The 23,427-nt window shown below is 44.5% G+C and overlaps 1 protein-coding gene across 2 annotated transcripts in view; it reads left to right on the forward strand.

The window, feature by feature from the left end:
- Positions 1-23,427, forward strand: part of ADAD1 (adenosine deaminase domain containing 1) — a 73,424-nt gene that overhangs the window by 22,199 nt on the left and 27,798 nt on the right. For both annotated transcript variants that reach the window (XM_040420498.1, XM_040420499.1), the window contains one exon: positions 2,883-3,008. In XM_040420498.1, coding sequence (XP_040276432.1) covers positions 2,883-3,008 — 126 coding nt within the window. The remainder of the gene's footprint in view (positions 1-2,882; positions 3,009-23,427) is intronic.

Genomic DNA, 23,427 nt, shown 5'->3' on the forward strand with positions numbered 1-23,427 from the left:
TTCGGGTGGATTGTGAAACACAAGTTGCCTCTTGCCCCCAGTCAGCGAATGTAACTCCTGTTCATGGTCTTCGACACTCGCCTCGGAAGGATTTTCCTTCTGCAGGACAAGATAGCCACTCTCCACTCAGGGGTGTCATGCCTCCGCGGCCTGTCTTGCCTGTCCATCCGGGCATGCATGAGAGTCCTGGGCAGGATGGTTACCACCTTCGAAGTCATTCCTTATGCTCAATTCCACACTCGCCCTTACAACTGTCGATCCTTTTTCGATGGAACAGGTCCCCATCTGATTTGGATCGCCCAATTTTGCACCCTCTCCGGGTCCACCAGGGCCTTCTTTAGTGGCTGAACCCCTGGTCTGTCTTCCTTGGCAAATCCTTTCTTCTCCTTCTCTTTCAGTTAATTTCTACCAATGCCATTCTAGCCGGGTGGGAAGGGGGGGGGGGGGGTCTGTGGTCTGAGGAGGACAGTTCTCTATAGACCAACATTCTGGAGCTCAGAGCCATTTTCCTAGCCCTTTCTCATTGGACTGTCTTCCTCAGGATCATCCGGTAAGGATTCAGATGGACACCTCCACAGTGGAAGCCTTTTGCACCCTGCGATCGGCGGAGAAAAATGTTCCCGTCCTCTTCGCTGTTCACATATCCGGAGTCAACAATTTGGCAGCTGACTTTCTAAGTCCTCAGCTTCTTGACCCTGGAGGGGGTTCCTCCATCTGGAGATTTTTCTCCAGCTCTCATGGCATTGGAGTCTCCCAGATGTGGATCTCTTCACCTCTTGTCTGAACCACAAATTCTGATATACATCACCAGATTCCTGGATCTCTTTCCTCCTGTTTCACTTTTTCCTCTTGTCCTCAGACGTCTCAAGCTATAATGGGTTCCAGCCGTCTTGGTGGCGCCACATGGCGTGGTATGGTACATGGATCTGGTCTTTCTGCTCGACGGTGCTCCATGGCCTCTTCCACTGACCTCTTTTCCCAAGGACCACTATTCGACTCTAAGTTACCTCACGTGGCTGTTGAAGCCGTGGTCTTAAGGCTTTGCAGTCTCTCCAAGGCCATCATTTGAACCATGCGTAAAAGGGTTTTCCAAGATTTATTTTTTACTGATGACCTATGGTCTTCAGTATCTGATTGGTGAGGTTCCGACACCTGGGACCTCCGCCGATCAGCTGTTTTGAAAAAGCACTGGTGCCCCTGTGAGTGTCGCTGCTTTCTCTGTGCTTACCATGCACAGTGCCATACGTTGTACAGCGGCTGTGCTTGGTCTTGCACTGAGCCCCATTCACTTAAATAGGCCTGAGCTGTGCCTAGGCCACGTGACACATGAACGTGTCATCACTCTGCCTAGGAAAAGCAGAGAGGAGGCCGTGGCGCTCACAGGAGCGCTGATGCATTCTTAAACAGCTGACTGGTGTCAGACCGCCACAGGTTGGATACTGATGATCTATCCTCAGGATATCAAAATCTGCTCAGCTCTACCATTGAACTTTGCAGACCTGTTGTCCTTGTGTGAATCCAACAATATCCAAATTTTTCTACAGTCCACAGGCTCTTTCCTTTTATACAGTCTGGTTTTGAAAGGGGATTGGGTCTGGCTTCCCTCAAGGGTGAAGTGTCCGCCTTATCCATTCATTTTCAGAAGACTGTCATTTCGTCCTCAAGTAAAGACTTTTCTGCAGTGTGTGGCTCACTATGTAAACCCCCCTCCTTTTTCCGCCCTCCTGTTGAATTGTGGCATCTCAATCTGGTCCTGGATGCTCTCCAGTCTCCTCCCTTCAAGCCCTTGTAAGAGATCTCTCTTTGTGGTTTTTCTCATGCCTGTTACCACCATCTGCAGGGTTTCAGAGCTGGCTGCTCAATCTTCTAGGTCTCTCTTTCCGATCCTTCACCAGGACAAGGTGGCCCTCTGTCCCCTCGTTTCTTCTCAAGGTTGTCTCCTCCTCTCACATTAATGAAAAAATATTACTGCCCTCCTTTTGCCCTAACTCCTCTCATTCCAGAGAGAGGCCCCTTCACTGCCTTGATGGTGTCCGGATTTTATCTGGCACTAACGGAATCCTTCAGTTGCTCAGAGATAGGATCAGGCAGTGAAGAGCAGCAGGGACTGGTGCTATATCAGTACAGCACGGACAGAGAATCATTGTTAAATAATTCTGAACCCTTTCTGACCAGTGCTCTTCTTTTTTAATTTTTTTTATCGGATAAACTTTTTATTAGTTTTGTAAAAATAAACAGTATCCTATTACAAATTTCTTGCCTCACGTATTTTGTTTAATACAGTGCAAAAATAATCATTGTACAAAGTAGAATAGCCAATAAACAAGATCCTTGACATAAAGAACCCCACAAACTCCCCTTCCCCCCCCCCCACCCACTGTTAGACCTTAATATGAATAAATAAGCACGAACATGTGTAAGACCTACAATAGCAGGCCATTAGATCACCAACGTATTATAAAGTTAAGCATACTGAGCTTGAATACACACAATTAGCCTCACCCCTCCCCACCAGAATTAGCCCGAAAAGATCCTTAGACTATTTTGCAAAGTCGACCATGGGCTGCAAACTCCAGATCTGTCTATCCAGGGGCCCCAAATATTGTCATATATACTCCCCTCTCCAATCTTATAACCGTATTCATTCTGGTAATAAATTCCGACATATTCGGGGGAAACGGACCAGTGCTCTTAAAGGGGGAAAAACCCTTTAAACCATGCTGAGCTACTCGGTGGGAGAAGGAAGCTGGATCTTAGGCACATTTCAGCCACAGAAATTGTACATATTATTGTATTTGTGTAATATTCCATCCATCTGTTGTGTTTTTTTTCTGTAAAAAGTGCTATCTAGAATTTTTAAATGTGTGATGTTCTTTTTCCAGATAAACGTTCATTTGTTCATGAACAGATAACGCAAGTGATAAAGGAGAGGTTTACTGAACTGGTATCTGACCATCCAGATTATGAAAGCTGTGGAAAATCTTTATCTGCATTTGTGATAGAAAGGGGTAAGAATATCTGGATACACAAATGGCACATTGCAAGTAGCTATGGTTAATCTATTTTTAAATTTAGAATCTATGTTGCCGTGAGTTCCAGCCCGGTCGCATGTTTTGAGTACAAAAGACAGCAACACACAGTTGAACTGGAACTCACAGCATCATAGATCATTGTGTTACAGTGAGTTCGGCTCACATGAGCCATGGCTAGTCACACAAGCCACACATGGCCATGTCGGTGCAGCCTAAAACTGACGGAGAGTCCCATCAAACATAACTGGCTTTGTCTTGCCTGCTACTCAAATACTGCCCTACAGCATGACAAGCATTCTTACCCCTGCCTAACCCACTTGATAATTCTAGTTACTCTTGGCATGAAGCTCCACCCGATGAAGGCAGAGCTCATTAGTGAGGCAGCCTGGGAATTGTAAAAGCATGTGAGCATGCAACTTCATGAGCACACAAAGAATACTTTCTTGCTTTCTTGAGATGGCCACTAGAATGATTAAAGATGGCAGGGGAGGGCTTCTATAAATACTATTTAGGCACACCCTATAGAAATGCTAATATTAGAGACAGAAATAAGCACACAAAAAAAGCAGTGCTTCTTTAACCACTTCGAGACATTTAACCACCCCCACCCCCCTTCCTACACAGGTGCGTTTTCCATTTTTTCAGTACATTCTACTTTGAAAACCGTAGCCTTTTTTTTCTGTTTGGTTATTTAAATAGCGTTTGTCAATATTTTGTCATTTTATGTAGGTTTTTTTTTTTTCTCCTTTCCCCCCCAGGGTCCTCCCTGCAGATGGGCCACGCTCACATACAGGGTCACGCAAGGAGTAGCCCACAGACCAACCTCGGGTGGTCTCAACTTGCTTCCTCGGCATCCTCGGGTCGCCCCTAGGACAGGCCTGAGGCTGGTGACGAAGCCTTCCTTGTCAGTTGCCTCTGTGGACACCTCTGCACCGATTCCCTCGGAACAGAGCATCAGGCGGTCTTCCACCATGCAGAATTCTCTGTGAGGTCAAGACAAACGTGCACGGAGGAACCTACCCTGCCCAGGTTTGGTGCCCCTCTAGTGGACTTTCGGATGGCGCTCTCCTGCCTGCACAGGTAATTACCGCACAGGTAAGGCAGCCGTCACCGTGCTTAGCAACTGGGACACCTACGTGGTGTCTCTGGTGCGTACGCCCTCGTAGGCTGTACACAACAGACCTTCCTGGTTCCCCTATACCAGGGGCTATGTTCTAGGCAAGCTGATAATTCAGGCAAACGCCTCTTGTAGGGTTGGTAACCCTTCTCAGCCTCTAAAGGTTCTTTTGTAGTGCCTGTACCAGAGATATACAGGCCAACTTCTATTGCAGTGGCGATTACATCTGTCTGTTTCCAGCCGCCTTGTTACTTTCATAGGTAGAGTTCCTACACCTGCTCCAGATGCTGTAGCCATTACTCCTGGCTGGCTCTATGGTGTTCCATGCGGCACTATTTCCCCCTACCGGGCGAGATATACAGGCCGCCTTCAATTGCTGTAGCAATTGCACCTGTCTGTTCCCAGCCACCTTGCTCCCTTCATAGGTAGAGTACCTACACCATCTCCTGATGCTGTATCCAATATCCCTGGCGGGCTCTATTGTGTTCTGTGCGGCACTATTTCTCCCTTCCGGGCGAGATATAGAGGCCACTCTCAATTGCTGTAGCAATTGCCTCTGTTTGGTTCTAGTGGGCACCAAGCTGCCACCTTGTTCCCTTCATAGGTAGAGTACCTACACTGTCTCCAGAGGCTGTAGCCGTTGCTCCTATGTGGCCTTATGGTGTACCTTGCGGCACTATTTCTCCCTTACCGGACGAGATATTGAGGCCACCTTGTATTGCCGTGGCCACTGCACCTACCTCATCATAGTGTGCACCAAACAGCCATCTTACTTCTTTCATAGCTGAAGTTCCTGCACCATCTCCAGATACTGTTGATGCGGCCCTGTTTCCCTCTTTTCAGGTGAAATAGAGGGCCTCCTTCAGTTGCCATTGCACCTACCTAATTGTGGTGTGCACCTGTCGTTCTTTGTGGTACCGTGCAGCGCTATTTTCCCCTTCCCAAGCGGAATAAAGGTACCATTGCTAACGCGGTAGCCGTTGCACTTCTCTGGTCCTAGGGTGCACCATGCGGCCACATCGCTCTAATCTTAAATCTAGTACCTCTACCATCTCCAGATGCTGTACCCATTGCACCTGTCTGGTCGTATCTCTGCACCACACAGCCGTATTTCTACCTTACAGGTTGAGGACCTGTACCCTCCAAATGCGGTCGCATTCCCGGATGCTGTGGCTTTGTTTCCACTCTCCTTAGAGTGCAACATGCAGCCACTTTACCTCGGTTTTAGGCGTGTATTTTTAGTATCCTACGTGCTGGGCCCTATGGTGCAATCTGTGGCCCATACAGTTTCTGTATTACTGGGAGCTTACTGCCCCCTGGGTTCTAATCTGTGCTGCGGATGTTGGTTCCATTCTTTTGGTTCTTCCATACATCTGCCACTCCGTTACTGTCGTGCTCAATGGTCTCCTTGTACTTCTCAAGGCACTGTCTTCAACAGGCCATCCTGGTTCAGCATGTGCATGGTTACCATATCTGGAAGGGGTGGGCCAGCCCAACCCCCATGTTGTCGGTCTAGTGCTACTTCTGGTAGCTCCAGTATATGGCTGATCTGTTCTAATGCGGCGGGTGGTCCACATACAACCACGCTCCCTACACCATGGCCAGGTGGTTGTTGGCCTTTGTGCTAGGGTTGCTGTTGCCATCCCTATAAAATACTACTGTCTGCTGCACTCCGCGTTCCCCATATTATAAAGGAGTACTCGCGTTGTTTTCTATTACAGGGCGGACCATTCCTGGTGGAGTACAGTGATCTCCACTGGATCTTCTCCTTGTTGGGGTACGTAGCTTGAGCACCGGCCACTGCAGCAGTTTTCGGTCATCACTGGATGTCCTCCGCCACACGGAATCCTTCTGGGGTCAGCGACATTATCCTCGCTGGACGTCCTTCCTAATGAGTCAGGGACAGAACCACTGAGCGCCACACACCTGCCTGGTAGGTGAATTTTCTGCTGATTGCTCTTGCATCGGACAGGGTTACGTAGTTCCTTCTGGGTCCTGGTGTTCCCTTATATTCTCTGCTTAGTTGTACTATATGACAGAGGGCAGTCCCCTTGGACCTTGCTATTGTCTGCGCCTGTCAGGTACTTTCTCCCCCTGGGAGTCTTCTGTATGTTGGTCGCAGCTGGTTTCTACATTTCGTATAGTCACACCCCGTTTCTTTCATAGCGACTTCGCCATTCCTTATGCATATGGGTGTCTGTTGTTTTAGTGGTACAACCCAAGTCGCTGTACTTGCCCTCTCCGGGACAATGTATGCAGATTGCTAGCCACTATTCTTAGAATGGCTAGTTGTCCATGGCCAATTCCTTCCCCTATGGTGGTTCTTTTCACTTTTTCTTGGATATTCTGGCTTTTGTTGTCCTCTGGTGGTTCAGTTCCTGGTTCCTTGTGAGCCCATACCGGATACTCATTTCTGGAGTCCCTGTCTCCGTTCATTTGACCACACAGATTCTGTATGATAATCGTTGTTTGGGGGGGGGGGGGGCTGGGTTGATTGTTCCCCTTGTGCGTTCCAATAGCCTTGTGGACCTCTTGAAATTCGTGTCTATCTTCCCATCCTCCCATGTCAAGTACCTGGTATTGAATGGTTTAGTGCTACGGTTTGCATTTCCCCCTCATGGTCTCCTTTGGGAGGGACTTCCTCCTGTTTGTAGAACCTTCCTCCTTAGACTGTTGGGAGTACTCTCCTTCTCCTCCCATGTCTCTCAGTCCAGTGTGTCCCTGCTGAGATTTCCTGGGCCTGCATCTCCCTGATACTTCATTTGGCCAGAGTTTCTCCGGTCTTGCGCTTCTCAGCGATATTTTGTTTTCAGAGGCTCGTTTCTCGTCTCCTGGTTTTGGGATGCAGGTCTTATCTTTTCTCTTTTCCTGGCCTTTACTTACAACCCCCTCCCTTTCCAAGGGTTGGCGGTTTCTCTTAGCGTCTTTGGGGTTTTCTCCTTTCAATATGTATTCACAAAAGTCCCAGTCCGGATGTAGGTGGGATGATCCTGAGTAGGTGGGGTTTGTTCCGGGAAAAGAGGGAAAACCTAATGTTTGGACGGTGACACATGCAACATGGGCAGCTAAACACAAAAAATTGCCTCTTCTGCTGTTGGGTACAGACGCAGAGAAGGCATTTGATAGGGTGAAATGGGATTTCAAGAGAGAAACATTGAAAAAATCAAACCTTCCCCCACAGTTTATAGAAGCTATCTTCTCTCTCTATGCTCAACCTTCTGCTCAGGTGCTGATTAATGGCACACTCTCAGATCCCTTCTCAATCACGAACGGAACACGCCAGGGCTGCCCCCTATCCCCAAGACTGTATGTTTTATGTATGGAAACTCTGTTACTCAAGATAAGGTCAACAGATCAGAGGACTGACCTTGGGACAGTACACCTACAAAACCGTGGCTTTTGCAGATGATCTGTTACTACTTGTCTCCAACCCAGAGGAATCCCTGCATGTAATAATGCAGATCTTTGACATATATGGAAAAGTATCTAATTTCAAGATAAACTACTCTGTCAGAAGCCTTAACCCCTTAAGGACTCAGCCCTATTTCACCTTAAGGACTTGGCCATTTTTTGCAAATCTGACCAGTGTCACTTTAAGTGCTGATAACTTTAAAAGGCTTTGACTTATCCAGGCCATTCTGAGATTGTTTTTTTCGTCACATATTGTACTTCATGACACTGGTAAAATATAAAAAAAAATACCAAATTTACCAAAAAAATGTAAAAAATTGCAAATTTCCAAGTTTCAATTTCTCTACTTCTATAATACATAGTAATACCTCCAAAAATAGTTATTACTTTACATTCCCCATATGTCTACTTCATGTTTGGATCATTTTGGGAATGATCTTTTATTTTTTGGGGATGTTACAAGGCTTAGAAGTTTAGAAGCAAATCTTGAAATTTTTCAGAAATTTTTAAAAACCCAGTTTTTAGGGACCAGTTCAGGTCTGAAGTCACTTTGCGAGGCTTACATAATAGAAACCACCCAAAAATGACCCCATTGTATAAACTACACCCCTCAAGGTATTCAAAACTGATTTTACAAACGTCGTTAACCCTTTAGGTGTTCCACAAGAATTAATGGAAAATAGAGATACAATTTCAAAATTTCACTTTTTTGGCAGATTTTCCATTTTTATAATTTTTTTTCCAGTTACAAAGCAAAGGTTAACAGCCAAACAAAACTCAATATTTTTGGCCCTGATTTTGTAGTTTACAGAAACACCCCATTTGTGGTCATAAACTGCTGTACGGGCACACGGCAGGGCGCAGAAGGAAAGGAATGCCATACGGTTTTTGGAAGGCAGATTTTGCTGGACTAGTTTTTTTGACACCATGTCCCATTTGAAGCCCTCCTGATGCACCCCTAGAGTAGAAACTCCAAAAAAGTGACCCAATTTTAGAAACTACGGGAAAGGGTGGCAGTATTGTTGGTACTAGTTTAGGGTACATATGATTTTTGGTTGCTCTATATTACACTTTTTGGGAGGCAAGGTAACAAGAAATAGCTGTTTTGGCACCGTTTTTATTTTTTGTTATTTACAACATTCATCTGACAGGTTAGATCATGTGATATTTATATAGACCAGTTTGTCACGGATGCGGCGATACCTAATATGTATACTTCTTCTTTTTTTGTCAGTTTTTACACAATGATTTCATTTTTGAAGCAAAAAAAATGTTTGTTTTTCCATAGTCTGAGAGCCATAATTTTTTCAGTTTTTGGGCGATTACCTTGGGTAGGGTATGATTTTTGCGGGATGAGATGACTTTTTTGAAACTATTTTGGGGTGTGTGTGACTTTTTGATCGCTTGCTACCGTATTACACTTTTTGTGATGTAAGGTGACAAAAAATTGTTTATTTAGCACAGTTTTTTTATTTTAATATTTTTTACGGTGTTCATCTGAGGGGTTAGGTGATGTGATTGTCACGGCTGAGGATGGGGGAAATCCTCAGCCGTGCAATGCCAGATGCTGTAGGCCTACTCGGCCAGGAGAACAGGATAGGGAGCAGGTCACCTCCTAACAGCGTCCCTACCCTGACCCTAACTCCTAACTGCATGGGCCGACCTTAAAGGTAGGAGGACCCATGCGCAGGAACCTCGGATCCCTAACTCACCCTCCGTCCGGTCCCTGCGCTAGGAGTCAGGGTAAGACGACCTACTCCTTCTAGACGCGGAGGAGCAGGAGTCTCACTGGCCAAGCTGTTGGGGAAAAAGGGGAACACAAACAGTTTTACGGGTATGGCAGGCGAACTAGAAGTTCCTCTAACCTGCCACAGCCTTGCTGACTGGATCCCTGAGCAACAGGAATCCAGAACCATAAACTGCACAAAAGTGACAAGGAAGGTCCCAACAGAACATCACATACAACATGACATACAAGAAGGCATAAACATAAACTTAAATCTATGACCACAGTGGTGGCTCTCACAGGCAGATGGAAAAACACAGGAGGCTGCTATCAGCAAGCATGCTGAAGCAACCTCCTGAGCCCTGCCACAGAGAGAGGTTATATAGGCCCAAAGTGGCCACACCCAAAGGAAGGACACACCCAGTGACATCACACACACACTGGGAAGGGAGTTAACCCTACACACACCACAGAAGGGAAACTCACAAAAAGGAAAAGTGTCCAACAGATCACACTGTGGCCGTTGCCGCAAGCAACGACATGGGTGGCACACGTGTCCAGGGAGTCAGCCCGAAGGCCGGGACACTGCCACCACATGTACATAATACCACCTAAGGTTGCCACGGGTAACCACAGTGCGGGGAATGATGTCCGTGCGCACACAAACATAAAACACAGTGCACACCAGACATACAAACGTGCATCCAAACACAACTCCCCGGGAACCGCACACAAGGCTGTTGTCCGCGGCAACCGCACCGAGGCCAACTACATAAATCCTCAGCTGCGGTTGACACAACAACCAAAAACCGCGGGCAACTGTATGCGACTCCCAAGGAGTCACGACCATAACCGTGGCCGTGACAGTGATATTTTTATAGAGCCGGTCGATACGGACACGGCGATACCTAATATGTATACTTTTTTGTTATTTATGTAAGTCTCACACAATAACAGCTTTTTTAAAACAAAAAAATGATGTTTTAGTGTCTCCATATTCTAAGCCATATTTTTTTTATTTTTTGGGTGATTGTCTCAGGTAGGGGCTCATTTTTTGTGGGATGAGGTGACGGTTAGATTGGTACTATTTTGGTGGGCAAACGCCTTTTTGATCGCTTGCTTTTGTACTTTGTGATGTAAGGTGACAAAAAAAATTGTTTATTTAGTACATTTTTAATTTTTTACGGTGTTAATCTGAGGGGTTAGGTCACGTGATATGTTTATAGACCCAGTCGATACGGACGCGGCGATACCTAATATGTATACTTTTTTTTTTTTTCCTATTTTTTTAAATCTATTTCTAATGATTTCAGCGGACATCCTGTTCCTATTAACCCCCGCCGCAATTTAGTTTTAAAGTTATGACGTACCGGTACGTCATGGGTCCTTAAGGACTCGGGAAACATGCCGTACCGGTACGTCATAAGTCCTTAAGGGGTTAAAGGGGTTCTTTAGTTTGTTTAAACTGATGATCTATCCTCTGGATAGATCATCAGCATCTGATCGGCGGGTGTCCGACCCCCGGGACCCCTGGCGATCAGCTGTTTAAGAAGGCAGCGGCGCTCCAGGAGCCCTGCGGCCTTCTCACTGTTTACCGCAGGCCCAGTGACGTCACGACTAGTATCTGGCCTGGGCGGGGCTAAGCTCCATTCAAGTGAACAGAGCTTAGCTGCGCCCAGGCAAGTTGATACTAGTCGTGACGTCACTGGGCCTGCGGTAAACAGTGAGTAGGCCGCGGCGCTCCTGGAGCGCAGCTGCCTTCTTAAACAGCTGACCCCCGCCAGAGGATATTCAGAGGATAGATCATCAGTTTAAACGAACTGCAGAACCCCTTTAAATATATCAGTCCATTCTAAATTCCTACCCAACATGAAAGCCTCAACCCCGTTTAAATGGCCCAAATCAATTATTCAGTATTTAGGGATTACGTTGTCAGCAGACTCTTTATGCCTCTTTTACACAAAATCAAGTCATATTTGAGCTCCTTGCAGATCCCCTATATGTCCTGGTTTGGAAGGAAGAACCTCTTATCTACTTTTGTCCTTCCCAAGATACTATATATCTTAGTCCCTTCCAATAAAAATTCTGAACACGTTTTTTAAGGATTTCAAAACTTTTTTTACTTCCTTTTTATGGAAGAGTAAGAGACAGAGGTTGGCGTGTTCTTATCTAACACAAAAGAAAAGTAAGCGGGGTATTTCTCTACCAGATCTCAACTTGTATTACAAATCTATACTATTGGCTAGATGGGCCTGGTTAGCGAATGATGGAGTGACCGCGCCTTATCTAGATATTGACAGGAATATATTGGCAAATGTCTCAGCTTTTAATATCTACTTGTATGACTAGCTAGTATAGTCAGTGGCATATCCGTTTGGTGCAGTTTTTCTGTGATTTATATGATTATATTTTCATCCGCACAATGCTTCGTTTTGTGTAGGATGCCTTTGTGGTGCATGTGGACCGCGCCGGCATCCTCCATTGTATGCATTTTTTTACTGGGGATAGTCGGTTACTGCGGTCCACATGCGGTGGGACTCCTCCCCCAATGAAAAACACGCTACAGTGTTTGGGGTTTGAGCAGTTCCCCCATATTTGCCACTATATTTCTGTGATTTTGTTTTATATGTAGTGTATGTGCCTTTACCTGGCATTTAAACACTCTTTAGCACCTGGTGGCCTCCATCACACGGTCTGATATGGGTGTGGCTTACAGTCTTGCTTTGTTCACATTGCACTAGTTGTCCTCAGGGCTCCAGACTAAAAAAAATATCAAGGAGCCATTGGCTCCTAACCTGAAAAATTTAGGAGCCAAATTAAATTTTTAGTCGCCAAATTTAAAATACATACTATAACTGGGATGCTTAGGAGCATGGGGTTTTCTAAGCTACAGCCCACGCAGTTAAAGGGGTTGTACACTAATTTCCATGACCTGTCAGACTAGCCAGATTCACGTTGATAATCCCTAGGTGCTGGGTCCCGGCTCATTCGCTTCCCGGCCTCCGCTGCTTGTCTTGGGTTTCTCCATGAAAACGTTTGGCTGCAGTGGCATCAAGACAATCTCTGGCCACGGTGGAGATCTGCTCCCCTGGCATCACAGGACCATTTACCATAATGCACAGGAAGCAGTGGTCAGTCATTGGCTGTAACACCATCAAATAGGAGGTTTTCATGAAGGGACTCAAGACAAGCAACAAAAGCTGAGGAGCAAATGAGCCGGGATCCAGCACTGGGCATCAGGCAAGTATGATCACCAACAAAGGTCCTGCCAGTCTGAGGTCCAGAAATTAGTGTATCCAAACCCTTTAAGGAGTAATTTTTATATTTTTCTTTAAGGGGTTTCAAACCAGTATTATTCTATATGTGACACAGAATGGGTTCAAAAAAAACTATCCCCACTGCACTCCTTAAAAGGCCAATCACTTGAGAGTCGCCACTGCAACCAGTGACCACATCAGCAGGCATCACGTGTTGACGGGACCAGCATGACAGTGGGGGTGGGGGGAGGGCAGCTTTTTTTTTTTTTTTTTACATTAAGAAAAAATATAACAGCTAAAAATATAATACTACACGAGCTTTACTCTTTATTCTCAACCCCTCTGCTTGCCGGTCAGTGAATGAAAACCTCTTGTTTGCTGTTGTTTCTTGAGGAAAGATCGCCCATATTCTAGTGCTGCTCACTGTGTAACTGTGGCTGGACATGGACATTCAGTCTGTCAATGTCAACCTTAAAGGTGTCCATTCACTGCCAGCAAGCAGAGATGTAGGAAAGCTAGGGGACCTCCTCTGGCAGCTGAACTAGCCTGTGCTTAACCCCTTATAGGCTGCTTCAGTGCCATTTTCCCTCTTTTTAACTCTACCACATGTCTTTGGCACAGAAAGGAGCAGTTAAGGGCTCTCTGCCCATCACCCCCGTGTCAGTAAGGAGCCGTGCACGGACATGAACGTGCGCAGTATAGGCGGCAATCTCTCCTTGTCAATTGGTTTCACACCGGAGTCTGTCTGCAGGAGCTCTGCACTGGCGGGGGTCGCAGAGCATTATATTGATTTATGATGCTATGTAACCCTTACAGTTCTGGAATGTATTGGATAACACTGACCGCATTAGGTCAGTGTTATCCAGTACATTCCAGACCTCTAAGGGTTACATAGCATCATAAATCAATAAAATGCCATGCGACCTCGGCAGTGCTATGCAGACCAGGACAGCGAGTGTTAAAGCAGCACAGCCGGTGCTTATACTTGTTCTTACGGATCTCTGCTTCTCCTTGTGACCCCATAAGGACCCAGTCCTATAAAACACACTAATAAATCTGCACACGGGTGACTCGCCTCGTGTTATCAGCCGTGGACTGTGCGGCCCTAGTTGAAGTGTCTCCAGCAGCTCAGCGCCACAGCACAGACTCAACTCCAAGCACAAGCCACGCCCACCCTCTATGCCGTGTAATCTGAGGGGCGGGTCTTCACCCAGCAGACGGCTGCAGCGTGTCTGTCTGCTGGATGAAAGCCTTTTTTTTTTTTTAAGAGGCAGAGCAGCGAGCGGAGGGTCTAGGCGCAAATGGCGACAAGACTACAAAGTCTTGTCGCCATTTAGCAGTTCTAAGTCGCATTGGCGACCATTTTGGTCGCCATCTGGAGCCCTGGTCCTGCTATGCGGTTGTGTGGAAGCCTGGCTGTGAGCTGGATTTCATCACCTTCAGACCTTGTTCACACCATAGTTAGCGTAGTGGTAGGACCCCTTGCCATGCTGAGAGACCGTGACGTGGTGCATGATGGGCTCCGATATGTTCCTGACAGGAATATATTGGCAAAAGTCTCAGCTTTTAATATCTACTAGCCAGTATAGTCAGTGGCATATCCGTTTGGTGCATTTTTTTCTGTGTTATAGATATTGAGAGGCACCTAATAATAAGTTCATACTTGCATAGTTGCTTATGGCTAAATATATTACCTGACAAAGCTAATGAGGTTTTAGGAGAAATGACTAGAGAGATGATAAAGATCTGTAGTAACACCCCACTTCTGCCTCAGTCCAACCAGAGTCTGTCTAAATTGGCTCCATTTACAGTATTACCCAGTTTCCTGAATCCAAAATGGAACCCTAGGGACAGCTGGTGGCAGAAGTTGAAGGTTGTTAAATTATCATCTTTATTGGATAATGAACAAGCCCCGCCGATATGTGCTATGTAACATAACTAACCCAGGAACCTCACTTCATATACATCAATTGGATTTCACTCATACCTTTTAGAAAGGTGAGGTTAATGGTCTCTTTACCTCTATCTGATCCATCTTGGTTAGAGAATATCACAATACTCCCCACACCTCCAAAGAGATTGATTTAGCTGATTTATAAAAACCTTTCAGAAAACTGAACACCGTCTAAACCTTATTATATCACACAGTGGTAAAAGGAACTAGATAGGTCCTTCTCTTCCTGAATGGCCATGGAGGAATGAACTTCAACAAATGGGTGAAGGGACAATGTAATAAGTAGATTTAATGGTGAGGAATTCACTAATGTAGTAGGATAATTCTTATTAAGCGATATAGGATTTGCTTAGGGGTTAGAGGCTCTACCACGGTTACGGGATGCGGAGAATCCCATTCTTTCGCTCTTAATTTCTTTTAATGTTTGTATGTCATTTATTTTCGGTTCTGTTCACACAGAATATGTCTTTCTTAGAAATGGTTTCAATAACTCATGGCTTACACTAAGCATTCATTATAATGCCTAATTTTTTTATTTGTTTCCTTCACATATTGTATTGCAAAGTGTTCCTACCTAATGTCAAGATTAAACTGTTCATTTTATTCTTGTCAATTATTTCAATAAAGAAAAAGATTACACAAAAAAAAGTTTGAAAAATGGCCATGGAAAAACAGTGCTTTGTTTATTTTTTTTTTGACGTTTTTCTTATAACATAAAGTGCAAGTGCTTTCCAATACATATGATAATGCTAGTAAAACAACCTGCACATCAAGTAATAGAGTACCAACCAGGGAGACCCTGCGCCCCAGCGCACGTTTTGCTTAATGCCTTATCAGGGGAAACGCGTCAGGGCGCAGTCTCCCTGGTTGGTACTCTATTACTTGATGTGCAGGTTGTTTTACTAGCATTCTCATATGTAACGAAAGGCACTTGCACTTTATATTACTGAGCTGCTAATGTGATCCCTTTGGGCTTATGTACAATTAATATATAGAACTTGTTATTCCAACTGGGGTATTTCCCTGAATTGTTTTACTTCTATGTATATCATGTATCACCGCTATTTATTTTAATTGTATGTTATTTTGATTATTGAATAAAGCCTTAAAGGGGTTGTCCGGGATCAAACTAATTTTTTTTAAAAGTAGCTTACTCACCATTAGTAGCCAAGTTTATGTTCCCAATATGTTTTTAGGTAGCTTTTACACTTCTGCATTGCTCCTACAATCCCCAACAGACTGTTTACATATCTGTTTATACAGTGTAAGATCACCTCCCTGCATCCGCCCCCCTCTTACATATTCACCCTCCTGCACATTATTCACTCCTCCATAGATCCACCCCCTCTTACATATTCATCCTCAGGCCTCATATTCCTCCCCCATAAACTCCTCCTTGCAAATGTCATGTGCTCAGTGTGCTCTGCATAGACCAACCAATTGGAGTGAGTGTGGGCAAGGGACCACTCTAATTGGTCCCTTGTCGGCACCTGGTGATGTCACCGGACTGGAGGGGGCGGAGCTTAGCGGGATCACGGCCAGGCAGGCTAGTTACCGCCCCTCCAAAACTTTTGCATAATTAGCTAGGCTGGCAGTGACGTCACTGGGCTCCCTGAGCAGCGGAAGAGGAAGCTTTCCTCCTCTGCAAGGGACCCGGTACGTCACTGAGAGAAAGAAAACCTTCACTTCCAAATCATAATGAGGTGGTTATTATGGGGGACTTCAACTACCCAGATATAGACTGGGAAACTGAAACTTGTATATCTCATAAGGGAAACAGGTTTGTGGCAATAACCAAAGACAATTACCTCTCCCAACTGGTTCAGGACCCGACTAGAGGGACGGCCATACTGGACTTAGTATTAACCAATAGACCTGACAGAACATCAGACGTGCAGGTTGGGGGACACCTGGGAAATAGTGACCATAAAGTAATAACCTTCCAATTATCATTCAAAAGAGTGTTTCTACAGGGAGGAACAAAAATACCAAACTTCAAAAAAGCTAAATTTAGCCAACTAAGAGAGGCCATAGGCCAAACTAACTGGGACAAAGTCCTCACAAATACAGACACAAAATGGGATATCTTTAAAAACATACTAAAAACTCATTGTGAGAGGTACATACCGTATGGTAATAAAAGGTTAAGGAACAAAAAGAAACCAATGTGGATAAATAGAACTGTAAAGAAAGCAATAAATGACAAAAAGAAAGCATATAAAACACTAAAACAGGAGGGAAGCACTGAAAAACTATAAGGAAAAAAATAGAACATGCAAAAAACAAATAAAAGCGGCCAAACTAGAGACCGAGAGATTAATTGCCAAAGAGAGTAAAACTAACCCTAAAATGTTCTTCAATTATATAAATGTTAAAAAGTATAAATCTGAAGGTGTTGGCCCTTTAAAGAGTAATGAGGGGGGAGTCGCAGAGAGCGACGAGGAGAAAGCAAAGCTGTTAAATATTTTTTTCTCCAATGTATTCACTGAGGAAAATAAATTGTCAGATGACATGCAGAATGCAAAAATAAATTCCCCATTAACCACCTCAGCCCCCAGTGCTTAAACACCCTGAAAGACCAGGCCACTTTTTACACTTCTGACCTACACTACTTTCACCGTTTATTGCTCGGTCATGCAACTTACCACCCAAATGAATTTTACCTCCTTTTCTTCTCACTAATAGAGCTTTCATTTGGTGGTATTTCATTGCTGCTGACATTTTTACTTTTTTTGTTATTAATCGAAATTTAACGATTTTTTTGCAAAAAAATGACATTTTTCACTTTCAGTTGTAAAATTTTGCAAAAAAAACGACATCCATATATAAATTTTGCTCTAAATTTATTGTTCTACATGTCTTTGATTAAAAAAAAATGTTTGGGTAAAAAAAAAAATGGTTTGGGTAAAAGTTATAGCGTTTACAAACTATGGTACAAAAATGTGAATTTCCGCTTTTTGAAGCAGCTCTGACTTTCTGAGCACCTGTCATGTTTCCTGAGGTTCTACAATGGCCAGACAGTACAAACACCCCACAAATGACCCCATTTCGGAAAATACACACCCTAAGGTATTCGCTGATGGGCATAGTGAGTTCATAGAACTTTTTATTTTTTGTCACAAGTTAGCGGAAAATGATGATTTTTTTCTTTTTTTTTTTTTTTCTTACAAAGTCTCATATTCCACTAACTTGTGACAAAAAATAAAAACTTCCATGAACTCACTATGCCCATCACGAAATACCTTGGGGTCTCTTCTTTCCAAAATGGGGTCACTTGTGGGGTAGTTATACTGCCCTGGCATTCTAGGGGCCCAAATGTGTGGTAAGGAGTTTGAAATCAAATTCTGTAAAAAATGACGAGTGAAATCCGAAAGGTGCTCTTTGGAATGTGGGCCCCTTTGCCCACCTAGGCTGCAAAAAAGTGTCACACATCTGGTATCTCCGTACTCAGGAGAAGGTGGGGGATGTGTTTTGGGGTGTCTTTTTACATATACCCATGCTGGGTGAGATAAATATCTTGGTCAAATGCCAACTTTGTATAAAAAAATGGGAAAAGTTGTCTTTTGCCAAGATATTTCTCTCACCCAGCATGGGTATATGTAAAATGACACCCCAAAACACATTCCCCACCTTCTCCTGAGTACGGAGATACCAGATGTGTGACACTTTTTTGCAGCCTAGGTGGGCAAAGGGGCCCATATTCCAAAGAGCACCTTTCGGATTTCACTCGTCATTTTTTACAGAATTTGATTTCAAACTCCTTACCACACATTTGGGCCCCTAGAATGCCAGGGCAGTATAACTACCCCACAAGTGACCCCATTTTGGAAAGAAGAGACCCCAGGGTATTCGCTGATGGGCATAGTGAGTTCATGGAAGTTTTTATTTTTTGTCACAAGTTAGTGGAATATGAGACTTTGTATGAAAAAAAAAAAAATAAATCATCATTTTCCACTAACTTGTGACAAAAAATAAAAAAATTCTAGGAACTCGCCATGCCCCTCACGGAATACCTTGGGGTGTCTTCTTTCCAAAATGGGGTCACTTGTGGGGTAGTTATACTGCCCTGGCATTTTCCAGGGGCCCTAATGTGTGGTAAGTAGGTAAATGACCAGTGAAATCCGAAAGGTGCTCTTTGGAATGTGGGCCCTTTTGCCCACCTAGGCTGCAAAAAAGTGTCACACATCTGGTATCGCCGTATTCAGGAGACGTTGGGGAATGTGTTTTGGGGTGTCTTTTTACATATACCCATGCTGGGTGAGATAAATATCTTGGTCAAATGCCAACTTTGTATAAAAAAATGGGAAAAGTTGTCTTTTGCCAAGATATTTCTCTCACCCAGCATGGGTATATGTAAAATGACACCCCAAAACACATTCCCCACCTTCTCCTGAGTACGGAGATACCAGATGTGTGACACTTTTTTGCAGCCTAGGTGGGCAAAGGGGCCCATATTCCAAAGAGCACCTTTCGGATTTCACTCGTCATTTTTTACAGAATTTGATTTCAAACTCCTTACCACACATTTGGGCCCCTAGAATGCCAGGGCAGTATAACTACCCCACAAGTGACCCCATTTTGGAAAGAAGAGACCCCAGGGTATTCGCTGATGGGCATAGTGAGTTCATGGAAGTTTTTATTTTTTGTCACAAGTTAGTGGAATATGAGACTTTGTATGAAAAAAAAAAAAAAAAAAAAAAATCATCATTTTCCACTAACTTGTGACAAAAAATAAAAAAATTCTAGGAACTCGCCATGCCCCTCACGGAATACCTTGGGGTGTCTTCTTTCCAAAATGGGGTCACTTGTGGGGTAGTTATACTGCCCTGGCATTTTCCAGGGGCCCTAATGTGTGGTAAGTAGGTAAATGACCAGTGAAATCCGAAAGGTGCTCTTTGGAATGTGGGCCCCTTTGCCCACCTAGGCTGCAAAAAAGTGTCACACATCTGGTATCGCCGTATTCAGGAGACGTTGGGGAATGTGTTTTGGGGTGTCTTTTTACATATACCCATGCTGGGTGAGAGAAATATCTTGGCAAAAGACAACTTTTTCCATTTTTTTATACAAAGTTGGCATTTGACCAAGATATTTATCTCACCCAGCATGGGTATATGTAAAATGACACCCCAAAACACATTGCCCAACTTCTCCTGAGTACGGCGATACCAGATGTGTGACACTTTTTTGCAGCCTAGATGCGCAAAGAAGCCCAAATTCCTTTTAGGAGGGCATTTTTAGACATTTGGATACCAGACTTCTTCTCACGCTTTGGGGCCCCTAGAATGCCAGGGCAGTATAAATACCCCACATGTGACCCCATTTTGGAAAGAAGACACCCCAAGGTATTCAATGAGGGGCATGGCGAGTTCATAGAAATTTTTTTTTTTTGGCACAAGTTAGCGGAAATTGATATTTTTTATTTTTTTCTCACAAAGTCTCCCGTTCCGCTAACTTGGGACAAAAATTTCAATCTTTCATGGACTCAATATGCCCCTCACGGAATACCTGGGGGTGTCTTCTTTCCGAAATGGGGTCACATGTGGGGTATTTATACTGCCCTGGCATTCTAGGGGCCCTAAAGCGTGAGAAGAAGTCTGGAATATAAATGTCTAAAAAATTTTACGCATTTGGATTCCGTGAGGGGTATGGTGAGTTCATGTGAGATTTTATTTTTTGTCACAAGTTAGTGGAATATGTGACTTTGTAAGAAAAAAAAAAAAATTCCGCTAACTTGGGCCAAAAAAAAGACTGAATGCAGCCTTACAGAGGGGGGGGGATCAATGACAGGGGGGGTGATCAATGACAGGGGGGTGATCAGGGAGTCTATATGGGGTGATCACCCAACTGTCATTGATCACCCCCCTGTAAGGCTGCATTCAGACGTCCGTATGATTTTTACGGATCCGATCAGTCTATCAGTGGATCCGTAAAAATCATGCGGACATCTGAATGGAGCTTTACAGGGGGGTGATCAATGACAGAGGGGTAATCAATGACAGGGGGGTGATCAGGGAGTCTATATGGGGTGATCACCACAGTCATTGATCACTCCCCTGTAAGGCTGCATTCAGACGTCCGTATGATTTTTACGGATCCGATCAGTCTATCAGTGGATCCGTAAAAATCATGCGGACATCTGAATGGAGCTTTACAGGGGGGTGATCAATGACAGGGGGGTAATCAATGACAGGGGGGTGATCAGGGAGTCTATATGGGGTGATCACCACAGTCATTGATCACTCCCCTGTAAGGCTCCATTCAGACGTCCGTATGATTTTTACGGATCCGATCAGTCTATCAGTGGATCCGTAAAAATCATGCGGACATCTGAATGGAGCTTTACAGGGGGGTGATCAATGACAGAGGGGTAATCAATGACAGGGGGGTGATCAGGGAGTCTATATGGGGTGATCACCACAGTCATTGATCACTCCCCTGTAAGGCTGCATTCAGACGTCCGTATGATTTTTACGGATCCGATCAGTCTATCAGTGGATCCGTAAAAATCATGCGGACATCTGAATGGAGCTTTACAGGGGGGTGATCAATGACAGGGGGGTGATCAGGGAGTCTATATGGGGTGATCACCTCCGTCATTTATCACTCCCCTGTAAGGCTGCATTCAGACGTCCGTATGATTTTTACGGATCCGATCAGTCTATCAGTGGATCCGTAAAAATCATGCGGACATCTGAATGGAGCTTTACAGGGGGGTGATCAATGACAGGGGGGTAATCAATGACAAGGGGGTGATCAGGGAGTCTATATGGGGTGATCAGGGGTGATCAAGGGCTAATAAGGGGTTAATAAGTGACGGGGGGGGGGGGGTGTAGTGTAGTGGTGCTTGGTGCAACATATTACTGAGCTGCCTGTGTCCTCTGGTGGTCGATCCAAACAAAGGGGACCACCAGAGGACCAGGTAGCAGGTATATTAGACGCTGTTATCAAAACAGCGTCTAATATACCTGTTAGGGGTTAAAAAAATCACATCTCCAGCCTGCCAGCGAACGATCGCCGCTGGCAGGCTGGAGATCCACTCGCTTACCTTCCGATCCTGTGAACGCGCGCGCCTGTGTGCGCGCGTTCACAGGAAATCTCGCGTCTCGCGAGAGGACGCACCGGCGCGTCCACCCAGAACAACAGGACCGCCGCAAAGACGCAATCCTGCGTACGGCGGTTCTGAGGAGGTTAAAAGTGTCCTGTCTGACCCAGGAAGAAGTACATCAGCGACTTAAAAAGATTAAAATAGACAAATCGCCAGGACCGGATGGCATACACCCCCGTATCCTAAAGGAATTAAGTAATGTCATAGCCAGACCCTTATTTCTGATATTTGCAGACTCTATACTGACAGGGAATGTCCCACAGGATTGGCGCGTGGCATATGTGGTGCCAATATTCAAAAAGGGGCCAAAAACAGAGCCTGGAAACTATAGGCCGGTAAGTTTAACATCTGTTGTGGGTAAACTGTTTGAAGGTTTTCTGAGAGATGCTATATTAGAACATCTCAATGGAAATAAGCAAATAACGCCATATCAGCATGGCTTCGTGAGGGACCGGTCATGTCAGACTAATTTAATCAGTTTCTATGAGGAGGTAAGTTCTAGACCTGACAGCAGTGAATCAATGGATGTCGTATATCTGGACTTCTCCAAAGCATTTGACACTGTACCACACAAAAGGTTAGTATATAAAATGAGAATGCTCGGACTGGGAGAAAACATCTGTATGTGGGTAAGTAACTGGCTGAGTGATAGAAAACAGAGGGTGGTTATTAACGGTACACACTCAGATTGGGTCACTGTCACTAGTGGAGTACCTTAGGGGTCAGTATTGGGCCCTATTCTCTTCAATATATTTATTAATGATCTTGTAGAAGGCTTGCATAGTAAAGTATCAATTTTCGCAGATGACACTAAACTGTGTAAAGTAATTTACACTGATGAGGACAGTATACTACTACAGAGGGATCTGGATAGATTGCAGGCTTGGGCAGATAAGTGGCAGAAGAGGTTTAACACTGATAAATGTAAAGTTATGCACATGGGAAGGAAAAATGCAAGTCACCCGTACATACTAAATGGTAAAACACTCGGTAACACTGACATGGAAAAGGATCTAGGAATTTTAATAAACAGCAAACTAAGCAGCAAAAACCAGTGTCAGGCAGCTGCTGCCAAGGCCAATAAGATAATGGGTTGCATCAGAAGGGGCATAGATGCCTGTGATGAGAACATATTCCTACTACTTTACAAATCGCTAGTCAGACCACACATGGAGTACTGTGTACAGTTCTGGGCTTCTGTAAACAAGGCAGACATAGCAGAGCTGGAGAGGGTTCAGAGGAGGGCAACTAAAGTAATAACTGGAATGGGGCAACTACAGTACCCTGAAAGATTATCAAAATTAGGGTTATTCACTTTAGAAAAAAGACGACTGAGGGGAGATCTAATTAATAAGTATAAATATATCAGGGGTCAGTACAGAGATCTATCCCATCATCTATTTATCCCCAGGACTGTGACTGTGATGAGGGGACATCCTCTGCGTCTGGAGGAAAGAAGGTTTGTACACAAACATAGAAGAGGATTCTTTACGGTAAGAGCAGTGAGACTATGGAACTCTCTGCCTGAGCAGGTGGTGATGGTGAGTACAATAAAGGAATTCAAGAGGGGCCTGGACGTATTTCTGGAGTGTAATAATATTACAGGCTATAGCTACTAGAGAGGGGTTGTTGATCCAGGGAGTTATTCTGATTGCCTGATTGGAGTCGGGAAGGAATTTTTTATTCCCCTAAAGTGGAGAAAATTGGCTTCTACCTCACAGGGTTTTTTGCCTTCCTCTGGATCAACTTGCAGAATAACAGGCCGAACTGGATGGACAAATGTCTTTTTTCGGCCTTATGTACTATGTTACTATGTTACTTCCGG

This window comes from Bufo bufo, chromosome 2 (genome assembly GCF_905171765.1).
Source record: "Bufo bufo chromosome 2, aBufBuf1.1, whole genome shotgun sequence".
NCBI lineage: Eukaryota > Metazoa > Chordata > Amphibia > Anura > Bufonidae > Bufo > Bufo bufo.